Source organism: Haliotis cracherodii, unplaced genomic scaffold (genome assembly GCF_022045235.1).
Source record: "Haliotis cracherodii isolate W230 unplaced genomic scaffold, xgHalCrac1.p SCAF_2, whole genome shotgun sequence".
Taxonomy (NCBI): Eukaryota; Metazoa; Mollusca; class Gastropoda; order Lepetellida; family Haliotidae; genus Haliotis; species Haliotis cracherodii.
Window position 1 is genome coordinate 61,277,842 of NW_027266275.1, and position 12,722 is coordinate 61,290,563.

Here is a 12,722-nt window from a genome sequence, read left to right on the forward strand (position 1 = left end):
TGTCGGAAATTAGCTCCTTCGTACGCATGATGAAAAAGCTTCATTGGGTATGTACGTGTAATTGAAAATAATTGGGTTTTGAATATATATATTTGTAAAAAAAAATTAATATTTGTTTTATTTTATATATATATATATATATATATATATATATATATATATATATATATATATATATATATATATATATATATATAAAATTTAATTATTTTTTTTTGGGGGGGGGGGGGGTATTTTGCGCTAATACGCTGCTTATCTGTAGCTCTGCCTGGGTACTCCCAAAACATTGTCTAAACTAACCATAACATTTGTTCCAAGAAGAATAGTCACACCAGTCATGTTTGCTCCACACCCAAAAGTATACGCTGTTCGCTTTTGCGATCATTCTGAATATTTGTACTGGTCACGTGTTGATTAAATTGCCGGGCAAATCAAAGTGCATGTATACACTTGAAAATTGGATTTGACCAAAAATTACAAACGTCCCCATAACGTAACCAGGCTGACTACAGTCTCCGAAACACTGCAAAGTTAGGTAGAAAACACAACTATGATACGCGTTTCAAATACATCACCATCGAATAACCATTTCTTGTTTGTTTCATGGTAGCCACCACTAAACATGTGTGTACAGTACTTTTGGCGGTACTTAAAAGCGGTTTGGATACGTTAGGCGAAGTGAGTGAGTGAAGCTTTACGCCGCTTTTAGCAATATTCCAGCAGTATCACGGCGGGTGAACTAGAAATAGGCTTCACACATTGTACCCATGTCGGGAATCGAACCCGGGTCTTCGGCGAGACGAGCGAACGCTTTAACCACTGGGCTACCCGACCGCCCCTTTAGCGAAGTACGTACATAAACTATACGTGATTGAAATACATGTACCAGCTTCATGATTTGAATACATGAGTAGTAACCGATCTTAGTTAGTATTGGAAACAAATGGTTTCCATTGACATTGTTTATCATTCCACATATAACCACTTACAGTGGTATATGGGGATCCATACAAGCAAGTCATTTGAATAACAGAGGCATTCGCATGAGTAGGAGAGTATACACTAGACGTTTTTAAGTATACAGGAGACAAATCTTCTGAGGTTTCTTAGCACTGGGACTTTGGGAGTACAAAATAGTTGATGTCGTTTATGGAAAGCCGACTTATATAATAATACTTTATAAGAGAGCGCTTGACGATCAGTTTCTAATTATGTACACTCAAACAAGTAGTGAAACCCGTCACCGACAGTAGTATTACAACGTGGACAGATCCCAGCAACATAGGGTAAATCTATCCATCGTCCCCTCTCAACAGGTAGGGAGTGATTGCTAGTTCTAACCTTAGTCAATGGCAACAAGTTTATGTAACTTTTATAAATATATGTTTCAAGGCCAAATTCTGGTTTGATATTCGAGTAAAATCTCCCTCTTGGTCACAAAGTTTGATCGTTGTGCCATCCCTGTATAAACTGGTCTTAAAGCCTACTTTGTACAGTGGACAGCAGCCAATGTGTTACCAACGCTTTGATTTAACCATACAATACATACGTGATTTGAATACATGTACCTGCATCATGTTTTGAATACATGAGCAGTATACGATGTTAGTATTGAGAGCAAATTGCTCCTAAACCCCCGCTTCCCCACATTAATTAAGTCTTTGGGAACAAAGGAGTTACATAATATACAGAAGACCGCCCGAGCCCTCATCCAGATGAATATATAATAAACAAATTATTATGGTAATGCGCACTCCTCGGCATATATCATTACTTCTGTTATTGAGCTGTGAAGGTCCGGGGTAGAATAGGTTTTCAGCAACCCATGCATATGGTAAGAGACGACTAACGGGATCAGGTGGTCAGGCTCGCTGATGCATGTCATCGTACCACAAACTGGGCCTCGGCAGATATTTTGCAAATCTTTTCATGTTTTTAATCATGGTGCTCAAGTGATTTGATGCACTTCGCGAGTTAAGATCCGTTTTATTATAATACAGGTCTTGATTATCGATCAGATCTTTCTTGACTGGGTTGGACCCGTGAAGATTCCGAGGTAGAATAGGTCTTCAGAAACCCATGCTTGCCGTAAAATGTGACTATGCTTGTCGTAAAAGGAGACTAACTGGATCGGGTGGTCAGACTCGCTGACTTGGTTGATGCATGTCATCAATCCCAATTACGTTGACCGTTGCTCATGATGTCAATCACTGGAATGTCTGGTGCAGGCTGGATTATTTACAGACCGCCGACGTATAGCTGGAATATTGCTGAGTGTAATGGTCACCTCTTGCGACTAGAATGGGTTGCTGAAGACCAATTCTAACCCGGATCTTCACGGGTATGACTTACATGTAATTTTGATCACAATTGTGTTCAGCGAACGATTGTTTTCTTGTTCGTTTGTTTTTTTGTTTGCAGTAATCGGCTTATGGAAGGCACACAGCAATTCGCTGTGCCGAGTTGGATCCCACACACGTGCCAGAAACCTATGATCGTGGGTTCGAATCCAAGATTCAACCGGGTGATGTTTCTAGGTTTGGTAGCACCATACCCGTGCTCGTGGCTTTCACGGTAGTAAGCAGTTGAGACCTGCATCTCTGTCGTGATAGAACGCCGTGATATAACTGGAATACTGTTCAAAGCAGCGTTAACCATTCAATGTGCACAATGTGACAGGGACACTTTTATACGAGGGAAAACATAACGGGGCTCATAAAAAATCATATGTGCCCTATAGGGTCATATCACGTCACGAGACAAAAGTGTATTGTTTCCGTCATCCGGGCGGCTTTGTACATTGTCATTCGAATCTTTTTGCTGTAAATTCGTCTCCGTGTGTAGATATCTTCTTCGGTAATAAACAGAACATTATATTCGTGTTCATGTCATACTATGTTTACGACACTCCTGACTAAATTCCGGTATTTACCGAGCGAAAGCAAAAGACACTCGTGTCGTAAACATAGTATGACATGAACACGAATATAATATCCCCTATTTCTTAAGGAATGTAAAAGAAAGTAAAAACAAAACAAGCTGAACACACAAACTGTAGACACTATAAGTATACACTCAATATGATCCCGAAGTTTATCTGTTATATATATACATACATCATTTGCGATGTTTCAAAAGCAACATGACACTTCCTGGCATATCTCCATCCTCCAATATCTGCAGGGCTAGCATTTCTGTAATTCTATACTGAAGTTAGTGTAGGTTTCCCGAAGTGCGACCCCTGCAGATATAGAACATGACATGTATCGCGTTCCAGTCTGGCAGTTGATCGCACAATTCAACTAAACCAGTTCTGGTTCAGAACCATAATCACAATGCTATATATCAAAAGCTTCAGGAAAGGTGCCAATGACCAAAAGGCCAAATATATTTATGCTTGCAATGCCGTATCATGCAGGTTGCAGCCAAAGAAAGCACAAACACATTCAGTGAAGTGCTGGAGCAAGATCATGGAATCGGATATGATCACGCTATCTTAACTATTTTGTTTGTTTGTTTGTTTGTTGTTTATCGCCGCGCTAAGCAATATTCAAACTGTATGAAGGCGGTCTGTAAATTATCGCGTCTGGACCAGACAATCAGGTGATTGATGTCATGAGCATCGATCCACGCAATTGGGATACGATGACATGCATCAACCAAGTCAGCGAGCCTGACCACCCGATCCCGTTAGTCGCCTCTGACGATAAGCATAGTCGCCTTTACGGCAAGCGTGAGTTGCTGAAGAGTGAGTGAGTGAGTATGGTTTTACGCCGCTTTTAGCAATATTCCAGCAATATCACGGCGGGGGACACCAGAAATGGGCTTCACACATGTACCCATGTCAGGAATCGAACCCGGGTCTTCGACGTGACGAGCGAACGCTTTAACCACTAGGCTACCCGACCGCCCAGTTGCTGAAGACCTATCTATTGATACGTGTGAATAGATAGAACTTATTTCCTCAATATAGGATTTTGTGTATGGTTATTGTTTGGCCTATTTTAACATGGTATGTTAACACTTTGGGGGGATATTTATTGACCAAAAATAAACTCTTCCCTACATTGTTGTAACTAAATAATGTGTCCTCATGTTTTATATATAAAAATAATATTTCACTAGACATGCTGGAGGTTCTGACAAACTCCTGGTTTGACAAATAAATCATCAAATATAGACACATTTTATTCCGTTTCTATTTCTGTACTTAGTATCTTTAATTATTGTTTCAAAGAAATGAATCTTATCACTATTACGTATTAGAAACGAGATAGCGTGTATTACAGACGCTGGTGTTGATTTATGTATTCGTTATGCAGGGGCTCGGTTCTTGGTTGGAAGAGACAATATCAGTGGAGCTTGGGGTATATAGCTTTTATACAATAGTTATATAGTGAGTGAGTGAGTGAGTGAGTTTCACGCCGATTTGATAATTATTTCAGTTAAACCACGGCGTGTAGGGTTTCTATACATACCTTTGACGTTCCCACTTTGGTTTAATCTACGAACACGAATATGGTGCAGACGAACCTAGAAGGGTTTCTAGTTCACCCAAGGGACACAACTTACACGACTGTCCTACCTACGGCAGTGCCCCAGGTATATGAACCAGTAGGACTATGCGTCAAGTCAGCACATAGTGGTATTGGTTGTGGTCCCTGGATGGGAACAACGGAAATGGTCGCACATTGTATCGATGTTGGGAATCGAACCCGGACATTTGGCGTAACGAGTGAATACTTTAAACACTAGGCTATCCATTACACCTTGAGTTAGCAGTTAAACTTATTGGTGTCTGGGACTTGCATCAATCTTGCTGGGACTGTCAGTTGTCCAGAGCCTTTAATGATCATTTGTTATCAGAGGATGCAATCTCATTAAAATCAATTCTAAGTTCTCGCTGCCGCTAAACAAAGTTTAGTGGTAGCGAGAACTAAGATCTGATTTTAATGAGATTGTCAGAGGAGGTGTCCGGGTTTTCACACGGCTTCGTTTTTAAACAGAACACTTTGACACAATCTCGCAGAGTGATATACAGCAAGTCTCCGTCCAGCCAAAGACCACGAGGGTCAACTAGTCCGTCATCTGTGAGAAGGTCTCGGACAAACTGACCCCTCTCTGTCAGCTGAACCACTTTGTGGGAACCACCATCAACAAGTAAAATATCTCCCGTACAAGACGTCAGTACTCCCTGGGGCCATCGCAGGGTCCCGTCTCCCGTCGGGGTGTATGTGAATATAGCTTCTCCTTCATCCGTCACAGACACAAGGGAATCAGCCTTCCCCTGACTGACGATCAGGTGCCTATTGCTGGTGACGTGGATCCAGTCTGGGGAATATATCCTACCGGTTTGGATTGATCTCAGAACATTGCCGGACATGTCTATAATGTCAACAGAGTATTCCCCACCGGCAGTGCTCACAACAAGCTGACGTGAAGTAAGACAGGCGAGGGCGTAATATTGCTTACATGTCGTAATAGACGATTCTACTTCAAGATCAGGGTTGAAGTGTATGAATACTATTCCATTACTCTGAGGAACACTCACTGCAATCCGACGGTCGCTTATTTTAGCAATCTGCCACGGCCTGTTTTTGAACCTTAGGTGTTGCTGAATTTGCTTGTATTTCGATATGAAAACTGCCGTGGCGCTTTTGTTGTTGAGATCCGTGACCACGGTTACCTTCATGTCATCAACAGTCAAAACGGTGACGTCTTTCAAATCCGGACATTCTTTGGCTTTCCATCTGTAGTCAATAATGTGAAGTAGAGCAGACGACTTCCGGTCCCGTACTTCCTTGACCTTCGCCTCAAGCTGCGGTTCTTGATTGCTCAGGATTGCGTTTTCCACATCGTGTTTGTACACGACCCTTGCAGCAGTTTGCCCATTGTCCACATCGACAATAATTCTTGACGAAATTGTGTCTGCAATTAATGTAAAAGGGTAAACATCCGCATGGTATATAATTTGGCGAGCACTATAAAACTAGTACACGCAACCACTCACACACACGTGCATGCAGGTCGCTATATTTAAACCCCCTTTCACTTCACCAATAATTATTACGTTTCGATCAATGCAGCGTCAATCATTATATTTACATCCGGGTTCAATCGAGGGTATAGGCCTTCGTGTGAGGGCTCAAATATCCTTGTGTTACCAATGGAAAAAGTAGGCCCCGAGTACAGGCTTGTCGTAAGAGACGAATAAAGTGAGCATGGACAACTGATCCTAACTCTATTATTTACATGTCTCCGAGATACAGCTTTATAATATCACTAATATGAAACATAAATCACCGACTCACCTAATGTTGCTGGTCCAAAGTCGTCAAGCAACCCTTGTATGACAAAGCTTGGTTTCAGCTGTCGGACCCAGTGATCGGGACGCCCACTCGGGGCGTCCACCTCAGACAGGGACCTGCAGGTAGGACATCGGACGTGGCCTGTCTGTGGTTGGGTTTGAACGTATTGCAGCAGACAGAACTTACAGAATGTGTGCTGGCACTGAAGCGTGGCTGGGTCTGTAAATACCCCCATGCAGATTGAGCACGTAAGGTGTCTCTTTAACAGTTTCTCAGCCATCTGAAGGTCAAATAGGAAATATTTTTAATATATGATATTTGAAGACTTGATAAATTGGCTTTTTACATGGCTATTCTGACTGGTCTAAACGTGTCCCTAAACATAGTGCGACCGTTTGTTCCACTGGACAAGCACCGGTCGTACTGATGCGGAGATTCACACAACAGGAACTTTATAAAGTGATATACATATCATTGTTCAATCTTAAGTACATGTATTGAACAATTATGATGACGTCACGCTGTTGTTGTTGCACCTGATTCTGAGCCAAGAATTTACTTCCCATTTCAAACAAAGTTTAAACAATTAAAACTGACGCAACTATAGTTCATTATGCAAAATTACAGAGAAATTATCTGCCAATCATAATATGGCTTAAGTCAACAGAGGACGCTGGCATAATATTTTTTCTAGTCTTGACGGAAATTGACGAACGTGAAATTGAGCTCGAACCTGTTAATTTTGGAAGTAGAACTAACCCGCCCCTTTGGACCCGATGATTCTTCTTCCGGAAATAACAGATTCTCATGAATTCTTATACCCGTGAAGATCCGGGTTAGAATAGCTCTTCACCAACCCATGCTTGCCGTAAAAAGGTGACTATGCTTGTCGTAAGAGGCGACTAACGGGATCGGGTGGTCAGGTTCGCTGACATGGTTGATGCATGTCATCGTATCCCAATAGCCAGGATCGATTACACAATATGTTACCAAGCAAAGTACGCGTTATCGTACCCCGACAGCATGAATGGTTTGTCAAGCATCTACCATAGGTACTCTTGTCCGTGCGGTTTCTGGGTCAGAATAAATCCCCAGTGTCCCATGCTTGTCGAAAAAAACAGTTTAAATTGGAAACGGATGGTCAGACTCTGTGACTTGCGTAATTGAAAATACGCTGTCTAGGCTGGACGTTTATTATGGATATCAACTACTGGTTTGCAGTTGTCTTGCCCAAACTCGGTTATCTACAGGCCATCGTTAAAAACTGAAATAGTCCTGACAGGCGTTATAGAACTTTCACAGCAAGATTCCCTGTGTTTTCAATCTTTAATTTCACATAAATCTTTGAAGCAATGGCGGATTTATTCCATCACAAATGTATAAACATGCGACAATAATTATAAACAATCTTGTCAGTCAACTATGTCAAATGCATTGTTCATGATCCGAAAACTTACCAATCGTTTTAAAAAATTAGTAATTTAGGTGATGTAATATAGAATTAGATTCACAGAAAGAAACATTATTATTGTCATAAATGAAGGTTATAAACATTCACACGAAAAAGAACCGGAGCCGGAGGTGGTCATCGTAGCAGGCTGTGTTCATATAATTTAATATAGTTGTAAACTGTAGCGTGAAAACATTCGCTCACTCATTTCATTACGCACATCTCAGAAAGAACGCCTAACCGGATCGGGCGGTCAGACCTGGGGCCGTATTTATCAAATAATTTAAGTCAAAAATAAAAATTAAGTCAAAACTAAGTTGTTTGATAAATACGGCCCCTGATTATTAACAGACCGCTGTTATATCGCTGGAATAGTGCTGAATGCGTCGCTAACAACAAACATGTCAAAAGAAAGTAATTCCGCCTACCTTTGTAGTCAAATAGACGCACTTGTAACCATCCAATATCAGAATCGACTTTCTGAATCTTTTCGTGTCAGGTTCAGCGTTTCGATTTGCAATACAGCATAACATGTACAATAGGTTCAGGGCTTGACCTGCGCGTTTTATTTTACACGTGACAATGTGACTTGGGTCAAGGGTCACAGCGAGGTTTTCCGCTCCTTGGTCCATTCATTGTTAGTTGTGTCATTGACTGATACAGTAAGTGGCACTCGTAACATCAAACTCGTACATATCCTTGAATTCGTAGAATCAAGGGAACTGCAAGGACTCCGAAATCACGTTTAAAGTCGTTCATTTCCCTGAAGTTGTAGTATCCTAACAACACTCATGAGGTCATCCCATTTGTTTAACGGGGCCTTTTCGTAAATAACCCCTAAGTATGAACTTTCTTCTGAAATATCCCTCTGTCCTTCTGGCTGGTAACGCCCCAAAATAGCAGCAATAAGATGTATGGTCTCAACCAATGTCAGTTCTATATAAGGACTTTATAGTACTGACACCTTCCACAGTACTCACACTGGTTAACTGGGACCATATGTCTCGTAACTGCTAAATTTTGCGTTACACGCCATTGTTGACGTGTACAAGCAGCCGTAGCTACACACACACGCACGCACGCACGCACACACGCACACACACACACACACACGCATGCATTCACGTGGCTATGTGCAATAATCTTGAACGCGATTATTTAACCCACTTCACCTTACCTCACAGCATCCCCCTCCTCGAATGTCACTGCAGTACGGGCGAGCAGAGAATATAATGTAACTTACTTCGCTTGTTATATGAGTGGTGGTGACACACTTACTTACATTCACAGTACTGAAGTCGGAGTTTGGAACACAGGAATTCGGAGACACAAATGGAAATATATTCATTTATGGCCAATGAATAATCGAATCCCGTACAGTACAGATACAGTTTTAATTGAGTGAATGAGTTTTTAGCAATATTCCATCAAAATCACGGCGGGGGATAAAAGAAATGAGCTTCACACATTGTACTCATATGGATCCCACATTGTACTCATATGGATCCCGTGTTTTCGGCGTGACGAACAAACACTTAACCACTAGGCTACCTCACCGCCCCAAAGCAACATTAAATGACATGGTTGTTATATCACGACATGTCAGCTTCATGAAATAAATCCTAAACATTGAAAGTATTTACCTTCACTTTGGTGAAATTACCAACGACCGTCAGAGAGAATAACAACTCACTCATTTGGTTACAATATCTCCAACGTAGTTTGTTTCAAGTCCGTTATCTGAAAATACACACAGAAGAGTACGGCTCATGATAAGCGTGGTTTAACTGGAAAACGAAACGAATCCTTCCGCTATAATATGCGTGTTTAATATGCGAGTCATGAAAGATGTTAACAATAATAAATTGTTTTACAACTTTCAACACTATTCTGTACAAAAAAACAGCTTGAAACCTTCTGTTTGTCCGTAATGTGTGCATCAATCTACGTGTATGAGTGAGGTGAGTTTTACACAGCTTTTTTTTCAATAATCAAGCGATTTCACGGCGGTTGGGGACGGGTGGTGTATCACCAATGGGCTTCTCACATTGTACCCATGTGGGCAATCGAACCCAGGCCTTCTGCGTGACGAGCGAACGCGTTAACCACCCCACCGCTATGTGCCTGACGTCAAGACCCTGATGTACGCGAGTACACAGTACACATATTTTACACAGCTGTATATACATAATCCTGTCGATATATATACACCCACAAGGTCTGTTTGTTTGTTGTTTAACGCCGCACTCAGAAAAATGCCAGCTACATGACAGCGGTCTGTAAATAATCGAGTCTGGACCAGACAATCCAGTGATTGATATCATGAGCATCGATCTACACAATTGGTATACGATGACATGCATCAACAAAGCCAGACCTCCCGATCCCGTTAGTCAGCTCTTACGACAACCTTGGGTTGCTAAGGGAATAATTCTAACCACGGATCTTCACGGGCCACACGCACAAGGGATACCCGGTAATGTGTTGGTTTCACTGATGTTGTACCAGATTATTAGCTGGTATTTTACTAGTTAATTAAACGTGTACAGGGTACTGGTAACCCGAATTGCTTGACTTCTCCATATTTTAACAATGAGGTTGTCTGACTTTTGGCTTGATACATGGGTAGGCTCAACCAATCATTGAACGCTGCGTTAAACTAACACCAAATAATTATTTGTTTGTCATCCAAATTTCGTTTTTGAAGAAATAATTGACAACATTTAACATAGAATTACCCTCAATCTCATTAAAATCAGACCTTAGTACTCGCTACCGCTAAACAAAGTTCTGAAGACATCCCATTAGGGGTCACGTCAGAACGACCTTTCATCCGACCAATCAGAGCGTCGCTTACCAGATTATGAAAGTGACAGTCGGAATGTGGTTTTTAATCGTGCAACCTCGAAAACTTTAACACGGGGTATTCCGAACGATAGATACGGATTTAACGACTGAATCCATACAATCTAGACCATCTAATAGGCATGCCAAAATGTTCTTTTGTTTAGGTTTCAAACTTATAATCGAGAATTTGTCAAAATATGTTTCGAAGCGTAGTCGCAAATTTGAAATTTGTGCCGTAAAGCCTCCTGATTGATCATTCCATTGGTCTGTCAAAGTTCGCGCAAGGTTGGTCTGACCGTAAGCAATGGGATGTCCTCAGGTCTTTGTTAAGCGGTAGCGAGAACTAAGATCTGATTTTAATGAGATTGAATTACCCTTTACAAATTGCCTCCTCACTTAGGTTCCACCTGAACAAAAACAAAGCTAAAGGCTATGAGTGATTGCGTTGGGTTTAACGCCGCTTTGAGCATTGTTTCATTAATATCCGCTGTATATGGGTAGAAGAGTCAGGGCGATGAAGGTGTTAGACGATTGCCATTTTGACGAAAAACTGGGGCTCTGACAAACCAAGAATCATGGTTAGAGCGAATCCGGGAATCAAAACCATGATCGTCGAATTCTGGCACAGCGAATTGCGGCGTGTGGACTACCTTGTCAGTCCGCGCCACCACAACACTTACGCTGTAGTGAAGTATTAATGAGTCAGGTTTAATGGCGCTTTTAACAGAATGCCAGTCAGATTTGTCAGATTAAGGTGGAAGGAGAGCCCAAAGTGTGCAGGTCTTAGGCGTTTACCACTATGATGCTGACAAACCTCGGGGCAAACCGGGATTGGAGACACAGCCACAGGTTTCTGGCGTGCCCAACGGACGCACCTCTGCACAGCGAAATGAAAAAGTATAACTAGCTGTTTTGATATAAAATAGATTTTGTAAGATATCTTAAATTCATACTATACTATATCCGAAATCATCTTCCCGAGGAAATAGCGTTAACTGATTATTAATGTCCAGGCCACCCACAGGGCTTGCCGAGGTAGGCTGGAACTCCGGAGTTGCATTTTGGCTGGACTAACGAGTCTATGCATACTTCAATCAAATTGTGTAACGAGCTATAGACACCGGGTTCGTAATGAACATGGATTTCAACGTGCAGAGGTTTATTAAAGATATAAGAGTATCTCACCCGAGTTCCTTCTGATATCAAATATATCATTCATCACGTGTCGATAAAAGTTTAAAACGCCTCAGCCTGGTGCCCTGGGTATGCTGCGCTGGCCCTACGAATGTAGCTCCTGAGCTTGCAATACTTTTATGCATGTCGTAATATTCTGATACTGTCATTTCATCCTTCATCAGAGGCATTATTTATTTGTCAACATTGTAACAACACAAAGATACATGTTCTATAATTTTTGGTGTTTATATGCTATACATATGTCGATTGGCTGAAATAAAATACCAGGACATTGTAAAAATATAATTTGATGTAACTTCCTTTCCAAATTATAAACTTGTGATAAAAGTCTTTTTTAAAAGGCCATGATACTCCTCAGTATGGCCTTGTATCTGACGCATCAATCAAGAAAAGCACCGACTGACCTGATGTCATCAAGTAATAATAAAAAAGACACTCACATGGTACATCAAGCAGATCGAGGCTATGTTTATGCAAACACGAGTGACTAAACAACTAATTAGAGATGTGTTACTTAAAATAGCTCAACCGGAAGTACCTCAATTTCAGTGACACGTGAAGATCCGGGGTAGAATAGGTCTTCAGCAACCCATGCTTGTCGTAAGAGGTGACTAACGCCAGTAACGTGATCGGGTGGTCAGGCTCGCTGACTTTGTTGATGCATGCCATTGATCCCAATTGCGTGAATCGATGCTCATGATGTCAATCATTGGATTGTTTGATCCAGACTCGATTATTTACAGACCGCCGTCATATAGCTGGAATAGCGTTATAGAAGTCCAATATAAGCAGTAATTGTAATCAGAGGACATTTAGTTAACCTTGTCCATCATAGGTGTCACCTATTTTCGTTATATCACGATCTATCTGCAAATGTCCATTCACAATTTTCACATTAAAGCAAATAATAAGATCATAGT

General features: G+C 41.3%; 1 protein-coding gene across 1 annotated transcript; it reads right to left on the reverse strand.

Annotated features, from left to right (window-relative positions):
- Window positions 1-3,886: 3,886 nt before the first annotated feature.
- On the reverse strand, window positions 3,887-8,245 carry LOC139469364 (uncharacterized). Its single transcript, XM_071251516.1, has 3 exons — window positions 8,187-8,245; window positions 6,312-6,588; window positions 3,887-5,928 (listed from the first exon to the last, which is right to left on the reverse strand). The coding sequence occupies exons 2-3, from the start codon at window positions 6,586-6,588 to the stop codon at window positions 4,937-4,939; spliced, it is 1,269 nt and encodes a 422-aa protein (XP_071107617.1). The 5' UTR covers window positions 8,187-8,245; the 3' UTR covers window positions 3,887-4,936.
- Between the last annotated feature and the right edge of the window lie 4,477 nt (window positions 8,246-12,722).